Genomic DNA, 21,855 nt, shown 5'->3' with positions numbered 1-21,855 from the left:
TTAATTGACCATCTTAAAAATCTGGTCAGGCTCTGTCCTATCTTGGTTTAAATCCTGTTTATCAAATAGGCTACAATATGTCCAAATTGTGGAGGAATCTGATTCACGCTTTCATAAATTCCAGATTAAACTATTGTAATGCCCTTCTCACTGGTATTCCAAACTGTGTTCTGTCCAGATTGCAGCTTGTGCAAAACGTTACGGCCAGGATCTTAACTTCAACAAAAAAATATGATCATGTTACACTGGTTCTGGCGGCCCTACACAGGCTCCCAATTAGATACAAGATTGATTTTAAGGTTCTACTCATCACATATAAAGCCTTACAAGGCTTGGCTCCATCTTATTTGAGTCACTTACTGGTCCAGGGTGGCCACTCAGATCCGAGGATGCTGGTTATCTCACCATTCCAAACATTTTAAAAACAAACACAGGTGGTAGAGCATTTGGCTATATGGCCCCTAAGCTATGGAACAAAGTGCCGGTTCCTGTTAGGAAAGCTCCTACTGTAGCAGTAGGCTGAAGACTCATTTTTATAGTTATAGTTTAGCATATGTTGATTGATTTTTATTTATTGTCTTTTATATTCTGTGTTTTTATTGTTTATACTGGTTTTTGTATTTAGCTGTACAAAATTTTTTTATTTATTGTATATACTGCATTTTCCTAGTTGCTTTTTTATTGTAATCATTGATGTTCTGCATATTTTAAAGTGCTTGTGAAAGGCGCTATACTAAATAAAGGTTTGATTGATTGATTGATATTCAGAATAACTCAGTCATTTTACAAGCCACCTCCATTTCAGTTACTGACTTTTGTCAATACGTTTTATTAGAATTTTGAATACTTGAATCAGATCGCCACGTAGTCTTCTTTGTTCAAGACCGAATAGATTAAATTCTTTAAGCCTGTCTGCATATGACATGACTTTAAACCCGCAATATTTCTGGTCGCTCTTCTTTGCACTCTTTCTAGAGCAGCAATATCCTTTTTGTAGCGAGGTGACCAGAACTGAACACAATATTCTAGATGAGGTCTTAATGATGCATTGTAAAGTTTTAACATTACTTCCCTTGATTTAAATTCAACACTTTTCACTATATATCCGAACATCTTGTTGGCCATTTTTATAGCTTCCCCACATTGTCTAGATGAAGACATTTCTTAGTCAACATAAACGCCTAGGTCTTTTTCATAGATTCCTTCATCAATTTCAGTATCTCCCATATGATATTTACAATGCACATTTTTTATTGCCTGCGTGCAGTACCTTACACTTTTCTCTATTAAATGTCATTTGCCATGTGTCTGCCCAGTTATGAATGTTGTTTAGATCGTTTTGAATGACCTATTTTTGTGTCGTCTGCAAATTAAACACATTTGCTTACTATACCAGAATCTAATAAATCATTAATGTTGTTATTATTTATTATTATTTGCTTATTTAGCAGATGCCTTTATCCAAGGCGACTTACAGAGACTAGGGTGTGTGAACAATGCATTAGCTGCAGAGTCACTTACAACTACGTCTCACCCGAAAGACAGAGCACAAGGAGGTTAAGTGACTTGCTCAGGGTCACACAATGAGTCAGTGGCTAAGGTGGGATTTGAACTGGGGACCTCCTGGTTACAAGGCCTGTAGATTAGGAATAGCAGAAGACCTAATACTGATCCCTGTGGTACTCCACTGGTTACCTCGCTCCATTTTGAGGTTTCTCCTCTAATCAGTACTTTATGATTTCTATATGTTAACCACTCCCTAATCCATGTGCATGCATTTCCTTGAATCCCTACTGCGTTCAGTTTGAGAATTCATCTTTTATGCGGGACTTTGTCAAAAGCTTTCTGAAAATCTAAATAAACCATGTCATATGCTTTGCAGTTATCTGTTGTCGATGGTGCATCCTCAAAAAAGTCAAGCAGGTTAGTTAAACATGATCTCCCTTCCCTAAAACTATGCTGACTGTCTCCCAGGATACTGTTACCATATAGGTCATTTTCCATTTTGGATCTTATTATAGTTTCCATAAGTTTTCATATAATAGAAGTCAGGCTTATTGGTATGTAGTTACCTGGTTCAATTGTGTCTCCCTTTTTGTGGATCGGTATTAAGTTTGCAAATCTCCAGTCTGTTGGTACAACCTCTGTCTCAAGAGACAGTAGCATGATCTTGGTTAGTGGTTTGTAAATAACTTCTTTCATTTCTTTGAGTACTATTGGGAGGATTTCATCCAGCCCAGGGGATTTGTTTATTTTAAGAGGTCCTAGTCCCTTTAACATTTCTGTCTCTGTTATGCTAAAGTTATTTAAAACTGGATAGGAACAGGTCGACATGTGGGTCATGGAATTGGAATTGGTTGTAGCCCTCTTAGTAATGCTCATTTCTTTCTCTCTCTTGGCCTTTCTAACTTCCGTTTAGACTTGTGTTTGCAGTTCTAAGTACTTTTTCTGTGTACTTTGTTCTTAGTATTTTTTAAATGCTCTGTAAAGTGCCTTTTTTCTCTGAATATTTTTTTAAATTGATCTACTAAACCATTCTGGCAATTTTGTTTTAGATTAGATTTGTCTACTTTTAGGATGTAATTGTTTTGCGCCTCTAGTACTACATTTTTTAAAAACAGCCATCCTTTTTGCAAGGTTATATAAACACCATGCTAAATATGTGTGTGACCATGATATTGACCTGATATGATGATGACCTGTTATGGCTGCTGTATTGAGCTTTATAGAGACAATGCATGTTGAGTTATTTTCTTCATATCTGGTACACCACTGTATTATCTCTTTCTGAAAAGATGCAGAGATTACACTTCCCAGAATGAACTGCTATGTCAGTTAAAAATCCTGTCCAACTGTCCCTGTGAACATGGAGCCATATGGTCACCCTAGTTTTTGTCTTAATATTTGGTACACAGTTTTAAGAAACATAATGTATAACTGTGACAAGGAGCCCCACCCCTACGTATATATGATGCGCTATTTTTATGATTTATTTGTATTGTATTATTTGTAGTGTGTGTGTGTGTGTTTTCCGTCATTATTTACTAGTTGACACTGGCAAAAAAGACGGTTTCAAAGTGTAGCTGTTGTGGATGGGGTTGAATCCCCATCCCTGTAAAAGCTTGTGGGAATGTGGCTGGAGCCTTAATAAGGTCAAGACTCCAGCTACAGATATAAAAGACCCAAGCCCAGCTCATTATGGGGAGTGTCAGAGGAGAGACGTAAGTCTGTGGGGGAAAAAAGAAATAAACAATTGCTACGTATGCTGGTTTCACAACAAACATACTACTTGTTTAGAGTTTGTTTGTTTGGCCCTTGTGCCCTTTTGTTTTGTAGTGTCTTGTTTTGTTTAAACTGTTTGTTTTGTTTAATAAAATAACTGAATGCCGTAGTATTTCAGTTTTGCCCCGCCATTCATTGTTTTGGTTTTGTGTTCCTGGTCCGTGACATCACCGCAGCTATGCACTGCAGCGCATCAGCATGACAACCATCTGGATTGAGCTAAGTAGGTTACATCTCTGGGGTCTTCAAGTGGGCACCTTCCATCCTCTGTGTTTCGTCGACTAGCCCACGACACCTCAAGAGGGCTTGACGGTGATTCTGGCATCCCAGCATCACCCCCCTCCGTCCCCCACTCAACTCATCCCAGCTTACTTACCCGTACATCAGCATTTCTCTCCCTCTGTTGTGCTTGAGATCCCCAGAATCCTTCCGTCTCAACCACAGCCAGCCGCTGCTCCTCTCTGCTGCTTCAGATAAGTTCTTCACTCTGCGACGCAACTCTTGGCCACTGAATCTGACGTCGCTGAGAAACCGGGTTGTAGAGTGTGCCACCAATCCTCGACAACCCACCTCCACTGGGTAAACCCGGACTCTTCATCCTCGCTGTTCCGCTTCAGTGGCTAGTTTCTTCCTCTCATACGCCTCATCTACAGCATCCTCCCATGGCACTGTTAACTCTACCAGGTGAACAAGGCGTGCTGATCCAGACCACAAGACAATATTTGGTCGAAGGTTAGTGGTGGCAATCTCAGGTGGAAAAATAAGCCGTTGACCAACATCTGCCAGCATTTTCCAGTCTCTAGCAGCTTCCAGTTGTCCTGGGTGAGGACTGGTTTTAACACCTTTTCTTGGTTGCTCTCCTGGGTGGAATGATGTTTATTATTTTTATTTACCAGTCGGCAATCTGTTTAGCTGTAATCTCTACTCTCTGCCTGAGTGAATGACTGACAGTCTATTGTTTTCAACCAGCCTTTTGAAGGCTGGCGCCTGCTTACCAGGTGCGCTGCTTTGGTCAGTCAATTAGCATCGGTACTAGTGAAAATAAATACCAGCGACCGTGGAGTTTTACAATGCAATTTTACAGTTAGCACGGCAACTTCGCAAGAAGCAATTTGAACAGAGGGAGACTGCCAAGCTTATGTACAGCTGAAGCTGGCAACCCCGCTGAGAGCCACAAGAGACACCAATGCCAGGTTGGCAAGTGCAATAAAAATAAAACTGTGCCAGCTGTGCCCTGTGCAGAAAGGCGGCGTGGAGAAGCGCATTATCTGTGTTGATTGTGAACAGCCTTAGACTCAAGGTAAAGGAATACCCTTTTGTTGAAAAAAAGTAAAAGAAATTAGACTTTTTTTATAACTTCTTGTTCTGTGTGCTTCTGTAAAATGTTTATTTCTAAGTTTATTTATCTATGTTGTTCAGTTGCTTTTGCTCATCTGATAATAAACCGATTGCTGTTGAAAAGTTAAAAATGTATTGCTATCGTTTCAGTTTTATAAATATGTATGTTGTAAACCGATATCTGTTCAGATGTTTATTTATTTACATTTTCTTCTTTTGATTTGTAAAATAAATGTTCATATATATATATATATATATATATATATATATATATATATATATATATATATATATATATATGTTTATGTGACGTACTCAATAAAAAATTTTAAAAAATGAATTACATCTGACTGTTTCTCCTTTCATTATACTATTTACAGTGTTTTGAATACAGCTGCCAGAAAGACTGCTGCGGGGCTTCTAGGTATGAGTATATCTCCAGTCCTTCTAGTGTTAATGTGATGGGCGCAACTTCCTGTCTCAGTTTTGAAGCAGCATCAGGATACCAGTAGTGACATCACAGAGGGAGAAGGTGACCAAAAGACAGATTGACATTCACAGACAAGCCAATTTTTAATAATGAAATGCCTCTTATTTGTGTTGTAGCTGGTTGCTCCAATCAGGCAAACAAACAAAATATTAGTATTCACCGTTTTCTGAAAGACACAAAAATGCAGTGCATATGGGAGAAAAAATGTCAAACAACCCGAGCGAAGTGGTATGTGTCAAACTGGCAGTACACCTACATATGTAGTGTGCATTTCTCATCAGATAGTTTTGAAGAAAGAGTGATGATGATGGTAGAGATGGGCCTGGATGTGAAAAGAAGGCGTTTTTAAAAACCAACCGTGGTTCCAACTATTCTGAAGCAACAGCACGCTGCTGGCATTGATTGCACTATGTAACACAATTTTTGTTCCTGGGTAGTAAGTGTTATTTCCTAATTGCTTATGCCTCAAAAGTATAGAAAATGGCTATTATTCCCCACAAACTTTGCTTTTGTGACCAGGACAGTGATATTTTGAAATTGACCTATTTCCAATGAGAAAACGGGCGAATTTGTGTCTTTTCGTTCACATAAAGTCAGAAAAAAACAACATATGAATCCAAATTAACATGTATTTATACTAAAGTAATACAAAAATGACTACAAAAGATTTAGAAGCGAGTAGTTTTTCGAGATTTACGATTATACTGTAAATCACTTTCACGAATCAGCCCCCAAATGTAGTCTCCCATCATGTTCTCGTTATACTGTCCTTGGTAGCGGCGTTCAAAGTCCAGTATATCCTGGTGGAAGCGCTCGCCTTGCTCCTCCGAGTACGCTCCCATGTTCTCCTTGAATTTATCAAGATGAGCATCAAGGATATGGACTTTGAGGGACATCCTACAGCCCATTGTGCCGTAGTTCTTCACCAGAGTCTCAACCAGCTCCACATAGTTTTCGGCCTTGTGATTGCCCAGGAAGCCCCGAACCACTGAGACAAAGCTGTTCCAAGCCGCTTTCTCCTTACTAGTGAGCTTCTTGGGGAATTCATTGCACTCCAGGATCTTCTTTATCTGTGGTCGGCTTTGACCTTTGCCTCAGACAGCTTAGGGAAGAAGTGTTGAAGGTACTTGAAGGCTGCCGACTCCTTATCTAGAGCTCTGACAAATTGTTTCATAAGGCCCAATCTGATGTGCAGTGGTGGCATCAGCACCTTCCGGGGGTCCACCAGTGGCTGCCACTTGACGTTGTTCCTCCCCACAGAGAACTCGGTCCGCTGTGGCCAGTCCCGCCTGTGGTTGTGCGCCTTGGTGTCCCTGCTGTCCCAAAGGCAAAGATAGCAGGGAAACTTGGTAAAACCGCCTTGGAGACCCATCAGGAATGTCACCATTTTGAAGTCTCCTATGACCTTGATGCCATCTCAGAAAAATGCAGATATGTATCCACTTAGGCAGCTGGAACTAAACTGAACTGGTGGGCTTAAGGCCCCTATATTTATACTACTATTTATATTACTGGAAAGTTCTAGAAAGTTCTAGAAGTTACTCCAAGTTTACTCAGCACTGAATCTATCTGGAATGTTCTGGAAAATAGGTAAATTTCAAAATATCACTGTCCTGGTCACAAAAGCAAAGTTTGTGGGGAATAATAGCCATTTTCTATCCTTTTGAGGCATAAGCAATTAGGAAATAACACTTACTAACCAGGAACCAAAAAAAAAAAAAAAATTTTGTTACACGGTGTTGTTGTCACTGAGAACGTGGACAGTCTAGAACGAACAGGAGACGACCTGGTAGTCGTCGTCCACATCGGTACAAACAACATTGGAAGAGACAGAACAAAATACCTGCAAAACAAATTCAGAGAGCTAGGAAGGAAATTAAAAGACAAGACAAAACTGTGGTATTTTCTGGGATACTACCGGCACCTTGCAAAGGACCATATGGACAGCTGGAAATAAATAATCAAAATGCATGGCTGTAATCGTGGTGCACATAGAAATGCTTCACCTTCCTTGAACACTGGACCACATTCTACAACAAGGACTATATATATAGGCGGGACAGACTGCACTTAAATAAAAAGGTAACCAATCTACTCTGAGAAATTACCATCGAGGAGGTTCAGAAGCATTTAAACTAGAAAGGAAGAGGGGAGAAATCAACAAAAAAATGGAAGGGAGAAAACATCAAAACAAGGGCAACAACTCAGGTAAGACAGCTATTAAATGTATTTATCTAAATGCTAGAAGTCTCAAAAACAAAATGCTAGAACTTGAAACTACTGCACTAACAAGTAACTACGATGTGGTAGGTGTTACAGAGACGTGGTTATCCAAGAGTGATGGAGACAAATATAATATTAGTGGCGGAGGAGTAGCGCTATACATCAAAAATAGTCTTGAAGCTCAGGTGTTAAATCTGGAAGAAAAAAATAACGCAGGATCAATATGGGTCAGAATGATGGACACAAATTGAAAGGGCATAATAATAGGGGCATGCTATAGACCGCCAAATTCAGACACCAAGCAAAATAGTCTGTTATACAATGACATTATAAATGTGTGTAGCAAAGGAGGAGCCATAGTAAGAAGCCATAGACCCCCACGAGAATTGTGAGGGTCTGGAACCAACTCCCCAGTAATGTTGTTGAAGCTGACACCCTGGGATCCTTCAAGAAGCTGCTTGATGAGATTCTGGGATCAATAAGCTACTAACAACCAAACGAGCAAGATGGGCCGAATGGCCTCCTCTCGTTTGTAAACTTTCTTATATTCTTATGTTCTAATGGGGGATTTCAATGTCCCCATATAAAATGGGAGAACCTGGTGGGGAGCACGAAATTGAAATGGTGGAAATGACAAATGACTGCTTCCTAACGCAATTTGTAAAGACACCGACTAGAGGTAAGGCATGCCTTGATTTAGTCTTTTCAAATAACGAAGACAGAATAACTAAAACAGAGGTCAGAGAACCATTGTCAAACTCAGATCACAATATGGTCTAATTTAAAGTGCTTTTTAAAACCCTAAAAGTAATGACTAAAGCTAAGGTTTACAATTTTAGGAAGGCAAATTATGAAGGAATGAAACAGAGACTAACAGAAGTAGACTGGAGTAAAATAGAGAAAACATCCACAGAAAAAGGATGGCTGTTTTTTTTTTTTTAAATGTAGTACTAGAGGCACAAAACAATTACATCCCAAAAGTAGACAAATCACAATCTAAAACAAAATGGCCAAAATGGTTTAATAGATCAATTAAAAAAACAAATATTCAGGTAAAACAGGCACTTTACAGAGAGTTTAAATGGAACCAAGAACAAAGTACACAGAAAGAGTACTTGGAACTGCAAACACAACTGAAAAAGGAAGTTAGAAAGGCCAAGAGAGAGAGAAATTAACATTGCTAGGGGGCTAAAATCAATTCCAAAAAGGTTTTCCAATATTATAACAGCAAGAGAACATTCAAAGAGGAGGTCAAATGACTAAGAGATACAAATGGCAAAATCATAGACGAAGAGAGAAAAATAGCAAACATATTAATTGATTACTTTTCACATGTTTTTACAAAGGAGGATACAGACAACATGCCCCACATGTCGGTCCAGTTTTAAATAACTTTAGCATAACAGAGGCAGAAGTGTTAAAGGGACTAGGAGCTCTTAAAATAAACAAATCCCCTGGGCCGGATGAAATCCTCCCAATAGTATTCAAAGAAATGAAAGAAGTTATTTACAAACCGCTAACCAAGATCATGCAACAGTCTCTTGACACAGGGGTTGTACCGACTGGAAAATTGCAAACGTAATACCGATCCACAAAAAGGGAGACAAAACCGAACCAGGTAACTACAGACCAATAAGCCTGACTTTTATTATATGTAAACTTATGGAAACTATAATAAGATCTAAAATGGAAAATCACTATGGTAACAGTATCCTGGGAGACCGTCAGCAGAGTTTTAGGAAAGGGAGATCATGTCTAACTAGCCTGTTTGATTTTTTTGAGGATGCAACATCGACAATGGATAATTGCAAAGCATACAACATGGTTTATTTAGACTTCCAGAAAGCTTTTGACAAAGTCCTGCATAAAAGATTAATTCTCAAACTGAATGCAGTAGGGATCCAAGGGAATGCATGCACATGGATTAGGGAGTGGTTAATATGTAGAAAACAGAAAGTACTGATTAAAGGAGAAACCTCAAAGTGGACGAGTTAACCAGTGATGTACCACAGAGATCAGTATTAGGTCCTCTGCTATTCCTAATCTACATTAATGATTTAGATTCTGGTATAGTAAGCAAACTTGTTAAATTTGCAGATGACACAAAAATAGTAGGAGTGGCAAACACTGTTGCAGAAGCAAAGGTCATTCAAAATGATCTAGACAGCATTCAGAACTGGGCAGACACATGGCAAATGACATTTAATAGAGAAAAGTATAAGGTACTGCACGCAGGCAATAAAAATGTGCATTATAAATATCATATGGGAGATATTGAAATTGAAGAAGGAATCTATGAAAAAAACCTAGGAGTTTATGTTGACTCAGAAATGTCTTCATCTAGACAATGTGGGGAAGCTATAAAAAAGGCCAACAAGATGCTAGGATATATAGTGAACGGTGTTGAATTTAAATCAAGGGAGATTGTTAAAAGTTTACAATGCATTAGTCAGACCTCTTCTAGAATATTGTGTTAATTTCTGGTCACCTCTCTACAAAAAGGATATTGCTGTTCTAGAAGAGTACAAAGAAGAGCGACCAGAATTATTCTGGGTTTAAAAGGCATGTCATATGCAGACAGGCTAAAATAATTGAATTTTTTCAGTCTTGAACAAAGAAGACAACGCGGCGATCTGATTTAAGCATTCCAAATTCTAAAAGGTATTGACAGTGTCGACCCAACAGACTTTTTAGACCTGAAAAAAGAAACAAGGACCAGGGGTCACAAATGGAGATTAAATAAAGGGGCATTCAGAACACAAAATAGAAGGCACTTCTTGTGGGAATCTGGAACCAACTCCCCAGTAATGTTGTTGTAGCTGACACCATGGTATCCTTCAAGAAGCTGCTTGATGAGATTCTGGGATCAATAAGCTACTAACAACCAAACGAGCCAGATGGGCCGAATGGCCGCCTCTCGTTTGTAAACTTTCTTATATTCTTCTTATGTTTTTATATTAATTCATTTAAAAAACACATGATATTAAAATAATGTTTCATAAATGTTCAGGGAGTATCCATCCTTTATTTATTCATAAAAAATTGTAGTATTATTATACACCTTCAACATAGCGCCGTATCAGAACCTTCAAATTAGTAGCTGCTACGGCCAAATCATAGCCGTTGACATCTCTGCATTATGATTAGGGGTAAAATTCATAAAAACCGAAAATGTGCACAGCCTTAATATACTGAACATATGTATATAGAGAGAGATATGTTAAATACGTGCCAGTAGCAGTCCACAGTGTTTGGTTATTCTGCTAGTATCAATAATTCATGTATCAATATTCTTAACTAAAGGACTGACATAACGATACAATTATGGGTAATATGAAATATTTTTAGTATCAATCTATGTTAAACGTAAGGGTTTTTATTAACCATTCCGTGTTGCGAAGACGCTGATTCTCCGCAGATATCTGCTGTCCCTCTGGTCCGTCCGCGTTGGTATGTCGGAAGTCTCTCTCTGAGTTTGACCCTTCTGATATGGAGGCATATGACTCGAATTGATATGGGAGTGTGATCGAGTGGTTTGCAGTGCACAGGTGCACAGGTGATGCAGGTGCTCCAACAATGACAGAGACAAAGTTCACGGTTCAAAACAGTTCTTTATTTTCTGTTTTCCCAGTTTGCAACCAGTTAAATAATAGACTCTACACAACGATGTGTATTGCCATGGGGTTCAGTCCCGAAATAATAATACAAAGAACAAACCACAACACAGACACGGTCACTTCTCCTGATAGTGAGTTCTCTTTGTGCAGGTGCGGTGCAAGGCAAGTATAGTGACAGTAGTGAATTGTAATCCAGGCTTGATGCTGGCCTGTAGTGACAGCTCCCGGTCCGTGTTAGCCGTCTGACAATGACAAACACAGACAAACATACAAAACACTTAACACTCACGATACTCTTTTCACAGTCCATTTCCTTTCTTGGTCTTTATCATAACCACATCAAAGGAACAGATTAAATCGTCACATTCACAATTATACCCTTAGTCACGCCCCTGCGATAGCTAGTTCAGTCACGTCTCCTCCAATCAATGACTGACACATTGCATACCGCATTTGGGCGATGACTTCAGGTATTGTGACTCCGGCCCCTTCCTGGATGGCTGGCTTCTGACTGACCTTGGAATGAACTGCCGGACCATCCAATACGAGGCACTCTGTTCCTGTTATACAGCGCTCTCACAAATCGGGAGGGAGATTGTTGTCTAGGATTCATGCGCTCTCTGTCACAGGGAGACAATCACTGTTTTCTCTCTCTACGCCAGATCCATCACTACATGATTCACATTCATAAGAGGTGTCTAAAACTGATAAAATTAGGCTGCTCTCACATTCACTGTTGCTGTCAGACATAATGGAAGATGCAAGGAGCCTGCAGGTATCTCACTCTGTGACATCACAGTCTCCTGGCTCCAAACCAGGAAATGGAGATCACCCTCTATGTATTTCCGGGCATTATTTGATTAATTGTAGCATGATTTAACATAATTTGGTAAAATGAGTGTGATTATATGTTCAAGTGAGACCTGTTAATATTAATTTTTATGATTTTGGTAAAAGTCAAATCCCATGTCATAGGCTCTTTAAGTGTTGTCTAGTATAAATTAACCTTTTCATTATTTTAATCTGCACATTGTTGTACCATACGATACAGATATTTTTTTACATTCTGTATCCATTTTATGCAAACTGGGAGGGGTAAGGACGCATGGACGACACTCCCACAGAAGAGAAAGGAGATTAGAGACAAGAAGCAGTGGTCAGGTCCCTGGTGCAGCTGCACTCCGCCCCTTCGGCTTGAGTCTTCCTCAAGATGACCTCCCGAGGAGCACGTCACCTTAGTGGCGACACTATTAGAGATTCTGCTGGCAAGTGTCATCGGAGACAGGGCAGGAGCCCGGGCTCCCAGAGGAATAGCCCATCCAATACCCTCCTGCTGAGTTTAAAGAGCTGGTAGGGAGGGTGTGCCACACACACAATATCTCCCTTCAGGAGCAGCAGAGCGAGATTCTTTTCTCCGCACCTGCCCTCCAAGCCACCCTGTGCATACCCGCTCCTTATCCCAGCCTACATTCAATATGTGGAGGTTGGCTCGTTTGCCTCCTCTCAGAGAAGGGTCTGTCGTGTCTTGTTCTCGTCAAGCTGCTTGAGGCTCTCACTGCCTAACATTGCGACCAAGGACCCCGCTTGCACCATCAAGCCATGCAGGATGACCAAATCCACTGGCAAGAAGGCTTAATGCCGCTGGAGCATTAAGTGTCAAGGTCCACAATTATAGTGCAATCTTGGCTGGTTATCACCTCCAGCTTGTGAGAGAGCTGTCTGGTGATCATTTGATGGACTAATTCTGGGTGGGCCCGGAAGAGCTTTGGTATAATAATTCTTTGAAAGGTTGTGGTAACAAGGGTGTTCCCATTTGTGATAAAGGTTGGTTCCCTTTGGAGAACCTAGGTTATGTGAGTAACCACCATTTTACAGTCTAACTGAGCATTTGCTAATTGGGGGGTTGTATGGTGGGGAGGATTACTGGAATCCTTAGCAGTGATTTTCCTGTGTAAAGAAATGATGTGGAAGATCAATCATTAATTTTGCCCTCTCTTACTTTTCCCCTGACAGCTATGTGCTGCACACCTGCCAAGCCCCTCAGACGCCCCCGATCACTACCAGGCTGTATGCCGAGCCCTTTATGCCGAAACCAGGGATCTAGGAACTTTCCTGGAGAAAATCAAGAGCACCAAAGAGGTAAGAGGAACTTGCTGATACTTATTTTTTAGGTAATCATTTTGATTGATATTTTTGATGGGAGGTTGACTATAATATGTAGTTTTGGAAATACAGTACAGCATTCTGAATTGTGAATGATTGGAACAGTACAAAATACATTCCTTAGACACCTGGGATTGCAACAAAACATATGACGTAGGCTCAGCACCATAATGACATTTCGCACCACAAACTTGATGCCAAAGTTTGTGGATTATGATATTCCTGGCCTAGCTTAAAAATCCTTTATCATCCTACATCCCATTTAAGGGAATGCAGCAGAGTGCCTAATGAGTGAGTGTCCAATGGGATTTTTTATTTATTTATTTTAATAGTTTTTGTTATATATTAGTTACTATATGGTGGCTGTTTTATCACTGTGAAACAGGACCAGACTAAAAAAATGAAAGAATTTGGTAAGATTTATAGAACTTATTTATTTAATCCTGGTATCAATGAGGCAGCAGGAAGAGTTGGCCCTATCATTTTGGGAAAACAATTTGTCAGATTTTGCTCATACTTCTTTATTGCTCTGAGCACACTCTTAAACTCAGGGGAGACGTTTAAGGAGGACAGAGGTTTAATAGCATTAATACTTCAACACAATAATACAGGTATGGTTATCACATACTCAGCTCTTAGGCTAGATATGCAAACCGCTGAAGCACCCACCGCTAAATCCTAAAATATCCAATATGTCACTTAATGGAATATGAGCTATATACTGTATATATACAGCTCTGGAGAAAATTATCAGTTTCTCTGGTTTTACTATTTATAGGTATGTGTTTGGGTAAAATGAACATTTTTGTTTTATTCTATAAACTACTGACAACATTTCTCCCAAATTCCAAATAAAAATATTGTCATTTAGAGCATTTATTTGCAGAAAATGACTGGTCAAAATAACAAAAAAGATGCAGTGTTGTCAGACCTCGAATAATGCAAAGAAAATAAGTTCATATTCATTTTTAAACAACACAATACTAATGTTTTAACTTAGGAAGAGTTCAGAAATCAATATTTGGTGGAATAACCCTGATTTTCAAGCACAGCTTTCATGCGTCTTGGCATGCTCTCCACCAGACCAGGTGAATACCTGCTGGTGGAGGTGGAGATGGAACCAGCAGGTATTCACCCTCTGCTGGTGGAGGTGGGAGGGGCAAGCAGTCCTCCCACGGCGGTTGAGGCGGAACCAGCAGGTATTCACCCTCTGCTGGTGGAGGTGGCGGAGGCAGAGGCAGCTCCTGCTGCTCTGCTCCTTGCAGTGGTGGAGACAGAAGCAGCTCCTGCTGCTCTGCTCCTGGTGGTGGTGGAGTCAGAGGCAGCTCCTGCTGCTCTGCTCTTGGCGGTGGTGGAGACAGAGGCAGCTCCCGCTGCTCTGCTCCTGGCGGTGGTGGAGTCAGAGGCAGCTCCTGCTGCTCTGCTCTTGGCGGTGGTGGAGACAGAGGCAGCTCCCGCTGCTCTGCTCCTGGCGGTGGTGGAGACAGAGGCAGCTCCCGCTGCTCTGCTCCTGGTGGTGGCAGAGGCAGCTCCTGCTGCTCTGCTCCTGGCGGTGGAGGTGGCGGAGGCAGAGGCCGCTGCTGCTGCTCTGCTCCTGGTGCTGGAGACAGTGGCGAGGGCTCCTCACCCTCTGGCGTTGGAGACGGCAGCAATGGCTCCTCTCCTCTGGGCGCTGGATGCACGGGCTCCCCCCCTCTGGGCGCTGGATGCACGGGCTCCCCCCCTCTGGGCGATGGATGCACGGGCTCCCTCCCTCTGGGCGATGGATGCACGGGCTCCCCCCCTCTGGGCGATGGATGCACGGGCTCCCCCCCTCTGGGCGATGGATGGTCGTGCTCCCCCCTTCTGGGTGCTCGGGCTCCCCCCTTCCGGGCGCTGTAGCCTGTTTCTTTGCCTTCTTGGCACCGCCCCTCCTTCCCTTCTTCGGGACCAGCAGTTCCACTTCCTGCCATGGAGGGGGTTGGTTGGGTGGTTTGTGCCTGACCTTGCCGACGGCAAAGCACCACTCCTCCCCTTTGAGGCAGGAGAGGCAGGTTTCCTGATCCACCTGCGGCGATGGTATGGCCTTCAGGTGGATCCACTCCTCCGCAGTCTCCACCTCACCTCGATCAAAGGCCTGCACAAAGAGGGGGTCTCATATGGGCACACCTCAGGGAGGTGCCCATACTCCAGGCAGGCGAGGCACCACGTAGCCCCTCCTTCCTTTAACTCCCCCTGATGCTCATGCCACCTCTTCATGTATGCATCAACTTTATCCATTTTTTTTTTCTTTTTTTTCAAACACAAAAAAACACTATTTGAAAAAGAACAAAAAAAAACGTCCTTTCCTTTCCTGGTCCGGCTGTTGGAGGCATTGTTTGTCCCACGCAGGACACCATATGTGGCAGGCTGGCTCGCAGTGGTGAAGCGTGATGACGTCACGGACCAGGAAGTACAGAAACCAAACAACAGTGGATGGGCGGATGAAGCTGAATGCAATTGCATTCAGCGTATTTAATAAACAAACAAATGATTTTAACAAAACACAAAACAAAAGGGCACGAGGGCCAAACGAATAAACAAACAAACAAGTAAGTGTCGTGCTGGATAATCCAGCACGTTTTAGCAATTGTTTTTAAATGTTGTTCTTTCTCTCCGCTCCCCCGTACTCTCCTCTCTACACTCCACCCCGAGTGCAGAGAGCTGCAGGTTTATATACCCTGGCCGAGGGATTAACTAGTTGTTAATTATCTTATTATCCCTCGGCCAGAGTCTGCACGCGTTTGGTAAGGATGCATGACTGTCAGCTAGTTAAATAATCAGTAGCTGATCAGCCATGCATCCTCACAGGGTTTTTAAATATAATAATAAAAGACGCGGCGCTTTTACCCGCGCCGCAAACAAAAATACAAATAATAATACATAGGAGCGGGACACTCCTCCACAATAACACATTCCTATTTCAAAGTGTCATGACTGCAAGCTTTAAAGCAACAAAATGTGAGAGGGTCTGAATACTTTTGCAAGGCATATATATATATATATACAGTGGTCGAAATGGGCCGGTATACAACGGTATGCCATACCGGCACTTCTCAAAAAATACCAATGCACGTTGACAAATTATATAATAATAATAAAAATTAAAAATAAAAAAATAAAAATTTGTTGTAAAACAAATGAGAAAGGTTCTAGTAGTTATGGTGTGGCACTTCCTATTGCAGTGCTGTGTTTCCATGGCAACGGCGCCTCATCCACAACCCGCCCTTTCTTCCTGTGCATACACGTACATGCCTTGAAAAAAAACGGTACAGATTGAGTTTGCAAGTGTGATAGATCAGTAAAAGAAATAAAGTAAAGGATCGATTTCTTATTAAACGTCCAAAATTAATGATAGATACATGCAAGGTTCCTGCTTCTGTGGATGACGAAGATCATGTAAAATCAGGAACAGAATTAAAAACAAATGAACTTGGGCAATGTGAACCATCTTCGAGGGAGGGAACAAGTGATGACATAGCGACACTCACTCATGTAAGTGATTCTTGCAGTGGCTATTTTCCTAGTTACCGGAAGAAGGAACAGTGGTTGGAGAAAATAAAAGAACATGAGTGGTTAGTAGTGGGAAAAGGTGACATTGGCTGCCGAGCATGCAAATCTGCGGGTACATTGGGCCCTTTAAAATCACAAGGCCTAAAACTGTCTAGAGAGTGGATAGAGTGCAGAGTGTCTTGCTTCAGTGACACAGACGAAAAGAAACGTCAGTCTGTAAGGAAAAAGATATTTGACCACAAAACCAACATAGCGCACAAAAGAAGCTTAGAGATATGTGAGGCAGCTAAAAAGGAACAAATTGAAATAGCAACTGCCCGTCAAGAGTCTGCATATCAGGAAAATACATGCCGTGTATTTCGCACAGAATACACACTAGCGAAACTAAACAGACCGTTTACTGATTTGCCAGTGCTTCTAAATTTACAATCAGAAAACGGGTTAGATGTTGGACGAGTACTGCAGTCTGATCATTCTTGCGCCGACATCACGGATCACATCGCAAAATCTATGAGAAGAAAGTTAGTTGAATCAGTTATCAGCGAGGATCTGAAAATTGGCTTCATGATTGACAAATCAACTACAGTAAGCAAAAAAGCATCCTTAGTCATTTGCATGAAAGTTGTTTTTCCAAAATCCGACGAGGCTAGTAGCATGTTTTTTGTCTTAGTCCAATTGGCTGATACTACTGCCAGTACAATCCTAGATACATTTCTACAAGCTTTGTATAATAATGGATTTACTCAAGAGTTTCTTTCATGGAATTTTGTTTCTTTTGCAACGGATGGAGCCTCTAATATGTTGGGACGAAAATTGGGTGTAGCCACCTTATTGCAAGAAATGTTTCCTGATATCATAGTGTGGCACTGCAGTAACCACCGGCTCGAATTAGCAGTTTCAGATGTCGTGGAAGAAGTAAGTGCAACAAATGAGATGAAATCATTCTTTGACAAACTATACAGTTTGTACTCATCTTCACCAAAAAAACAAGCAGAACTTCAAGAATGTGCCAGAGCACTGAGTATACAATTAAATACTGTTAGACGCATACTAGGAACACGCTGGGTATCCTCTAGCACTAGATCAGTACGTGCTGTATGGCAAAATTATGCAGCTTTAGTACAGCATTTTGAAAATGCGTTGAAAGACACTAGCTGAGATTCCAAACAACGGGCGACATACAAAGGGCTCAAAGATCGTCTCAATGACATGTCATTTGTCTTGAACATGGGTTTACTTTTTGATGCATTAGTGGAATTAGCTTTCTTTGGAGCTACAGAAGCGATCTACTACACTGATGCGTGCTCACAAGTTAATTGAAGAAAAGTGTCTGGTTTTTGAATCAGTGTCGAAACGTCCTGGAGAACACTTTTTAATTTCTCAGCAAGCAGTTCGGAGTGGAGAGTTCAAAGGAGTAGCTTTACAAAAAGGGAGAATGACAGCCATTGACCACACTCGATTTTACAACTGTCTTTCAATCAAAATGGAACAGCAAATGCTCACAACTCGCTCCTCACATCGCGCATTTGGTCAGTCCAAACAAGATGAAGATAAAACAAAGTATCAAGACCTCTTGAAACACATGGAAGTGTTTGATAAATCTAAGTGGCCACGCGATCCAGATATTTGTTTCGGGGATGAGTCAATCAGACACCTTTGTGCTTTCTTTAGGATTTCTCAAGCCCAGGGAGCAGTAAGTGGATTTCGAGAATATGTCAGTGACATGTCAGATGAGGACGACAAAGTACCTGAGAGACTCAAACAGTTACTGGATGTGTTAAAGACGCTAATAATATCCACTGCAGAATGTGAGCGGTCGTTCAGCGCAATGAATGACATTCTAACCAATATCAGAAACTCGTTGTCACTGGAAAATACATCCAAGCTGATTTTTTAAAAAACTGTTGGTCCCCCACTTGAACATTTCAAACCGGAAAGCTATGTTCGATCTTGGCTTGGAAAGGGCCGGCGTCATGCAGACTTCACCGCTTGTCGCTCAAAGCAGACTGAGAAAAACAAATCAACTGTCACGGCAGGCAAGAAATCTGTCTGGGACCTGCTGGGATGATTTAAGGTAAGCGCAATTTAACATATTAATATGAATAAAATATTGAATAAAAAGGTATTTCTTTATGTAGATTTTTTTTACACTTAAACTAAATTAAAATATAAAATGAAAAACGTTATTCTTTCTCAGAGGTGAAACGGTTAACATGGTCTGCAGGACTACAGCAACAGGGTTTCATACCGGGACTTTTAAATTTCCATTTCGACCACTGTATATATATATTGTAACGAGCCGGCACTCACGGTCGTTCGTTGCCCCTTTAAAAGTATGACCCAGCACACAGGAAATGGAGTTTAAGCGCTTACGCGCTATTTTTTTAATAAACACACAAAAATTAAACAAAACGAAACAAAACACCTAGCTCCGTTTTGAGCACTAACTAAACGTTTCGTGCAGGTCCCTGACTAGCTCGCAGGACGGCTAAGCCGTTTACCTGTCATAAAAACCAAAACACACAGGTTTCACACCACACTTACACTTGACTGCTCGGAAGCAGAGCACCTCATCTGCTTCCTTCTACTCAGCAGCCCCGTGTAGACAGGCTGCACGTCTTAAATACCCGCACCTGACATTAATTTACAATACATTTCAGTGCGGGTGATAATTAAACAATTAAACAAAATGTGCATTCGCACATGTTTTCCTCAGGGAGGACACTAACCCCCTCCCTGATGTGTTACACATCCTTCCCCTCAAGTGTGTAACACTGACCGGCCATTCCAAGGCCACCCCCTCCCCTGAAACACAACCACCCACCCTCGAGTCCACAAATGTCAATTTTCGCCCTCTTGCACGGGCGAGCTTGAGGGTGGGTCGGTTCCTCCGGCGCGTCCAGGAAGGGACCTTGAACCGGCGACATGGGACCCCACCGGGCTGACAGGGGCGACCGAAGCGACGGCCGGGGAACAGGCGGCTGCAGCAGCGGGCAGAGGTCTTCACCTGGGGACCGGCGCAGCGATGTCCGATCACCCAGGGGAAGCTTAGCAGCGAACAGGGGGAGCACTAGCGACGTCTGGCAGCAGCCCAGCGACGTCTGGGTGCTTGGGGAGAGCGGAGTAGGGAACCAGGGGCAGAACTGTGGCCGATGGTGCAGACTCCTGGGCTCCAGGCCAAGCGCAGGGAGGTCCAGGCAGACCGGCAGGGTGTCCAGGAGCAAGGGGCACGGGATCACCTGCAGCAGCGCCGGACCGGATCGCAGGGGTGGTGGTCGGGGTTGTGGTGGAGGTGGGCTCCTCACCTCCTCCCCCTTGTCTGTAGCCGGCGGCGGTACCTCTTGCTCCCTCGGCTGTCCTTCCTCTGGCTCCGGGAAGGACTCCTCCCGCTCAGGACACAGCACCATGTCCTCTGGTGCAGGAGACCGCGGGGCTTCTCTCGCCGGGACTGCAGACAGCGGTGCCTCCCATGCCTGCTCCCATTTTTGGAGCAGCAGCTCCAGCTCTGTTGGCTCCCGCTCCCTTGCTTCCAACGGGGCCAACCCCAGCTCTCTCTCCCATCTCTCAGTCTGTTCTAACTGAGCAGCGGTGTTCCGGTTGATCCTTGCGATCAACTCTTCAATGCTTTCCATTTTTTTTTCTCTGGGTCGTTCGTTGCCCCTTTAAAAGTATGACCCAGCACACAGGAAATGGAGTTTAAGCGCTTACGCGCTATTTTTTTAATAAACACACAAAAATTAAACAAAACGAAACAAAACACCTAGCTCCGTTTTGAGCACTAACTAAACGTTTCGTGCAGGTCCCTGACTAGCTCGCAGGACGGCTAAGCCGTTTACCTGTCATAAAAACCAAAACACACAGGTTTCACACCACACTTACACTTGACTGCTCGGAAGCAGAGCACCTCATCTGCTTCCTTCTACTCAGCAGCCCCGTGTAGACAGGCTGCACGTCTTAAATACCCGCACCTGACATTAATTTACAATACATTTCAGTGCGGGTGATAATTAAACAATTAAACAAAATGTGCATTCGCACATGTTTTCCTCAGGGAGGACACTAACCCCCTCCCTGATGTGTTACAATATATATATATATATATATATATATATATATATATATATATATATATATATATATATATATATATATATATTAGAGAGTTGTTTTTATTATGTAACACCAGCTCTACAAATGTGTGTCAACAAAATATTGGACAAACTCTGTGAATAAAACCACTAAGCATACACTGGTCAGTCCAGTTATTTTCGTTTAAATTCAGGCTATAGTGAACATGTTAAATATAATAGTCTCATATTAACTGTACCATGCTTGGACTATGCCTGACCTCTCTCTGTTTCTGAAAATACCCTGAGCAAGCAGGTTTGAGACACCCTGTTTGCCTGCAAGGCTAGTTTTTTAATAAATATGATACTCTAAAGCAAGAGCCTCAGACCAGTATCTTTTCTGACAATAAAAAAGCTTAATTTTTATAACTAAGCCCTCATTATTTTCTTAATATAATGAGGTACATACTCCTATCTTTCTTCAAGGTTGGTAAATCCTGCTTTTAACCCTTTGCGGTCCTATGTCGGACCTGGTCTGACATCATCAAAAAGACGTAAAAAACAGGTATCTAGTCGTTTTTTCTCTGGAAAAAGCCGAAAAAAGGGCAGTATCTCATGAATACAGATAGCTCCGGCACCACATAGATAACATGGACATAAACAAACAAGATAGCTGCTTCTGCATCCAGCGCTCAAAGAATATCACAGACATTTGCAGAGCTTTTTTGAGATGTTATAGTAATAAAAATAATGACTTGGATCGCATTATTGAGGAGTTTGGTGATAAAACGAGTGATCAGGAGATGATTTATCGGTATGCACTACTATGAAGAGGTATGTGAAAAATACAGCGATCAAGGGGTGGGGCAGGGCTGGAGTACTGAGTGTCCTGTTGATATGCAGTGCCTTTTAAACCTGTTTTACTGTGAAAAAAATACTTTTTAACAGCGCGTCTAAAATAAACTGCTCGTGTGAAAATAAATTGGACCTGACGCGCCTGAGATGCGCTGAATAAATGGACCGCTAAGGGTTAACATTCAACACCGAATCCTGCTTTGAGGTGCCAAAGACTAAGCCTTATCTTTTTGAAGTTCTAATGCCCTTCCAGAATTATACTGTGTGTCTGAGACAAACTTTTAATTTC

The 21,855-nt window shown here is 41.9% G+C and overlaps 1 protein-coding gene across 2 annotated transcripts in view; it reads left to right on the top strand.

Moving 5' to 3' along the window:
* Nucleotides 1–21,855, top strand: part of LOC117400553 (protein spire homolog 1) — a 267,989-nt gene that overhangs the window by 117,883 nt on the left and 128,251 nt on the right. For both annotated transcript variants that reach the window (XM_034000695.2, XM_034000694.2), the window contains exon 4: nucleotides 12,964–13,089. In XM_034000695.2, coding sequence (XP_033856586.2) covers nucleotides 12,964–13,089 — 126 coding nt within the window. The remainder of the gene's footprint in view (nucleotides 1–12,963; nucleotides 13,090–21,855) is intronic.

Source organism: Acipenser ruthenus, chromosome 4 (assembly GCF_902713425.1).
Source record: "Acipenser ruthenus chromosome 4, fAciRut3.2 maternal haplotype, whole genome shotgun sequence".
NCBI classification, from domain to species: Eukaryota; Metazoa; Chordata; class Actinopteri; order Acipenseriformes; family Acipenseridae; genus Acipenser; species Acipenser ruthenus.
The sequence above is the reverse complement of the archived record's forward strand: the minus strand, read 5'-3'. Positions and strand labels throughout refer to the sequence as shown.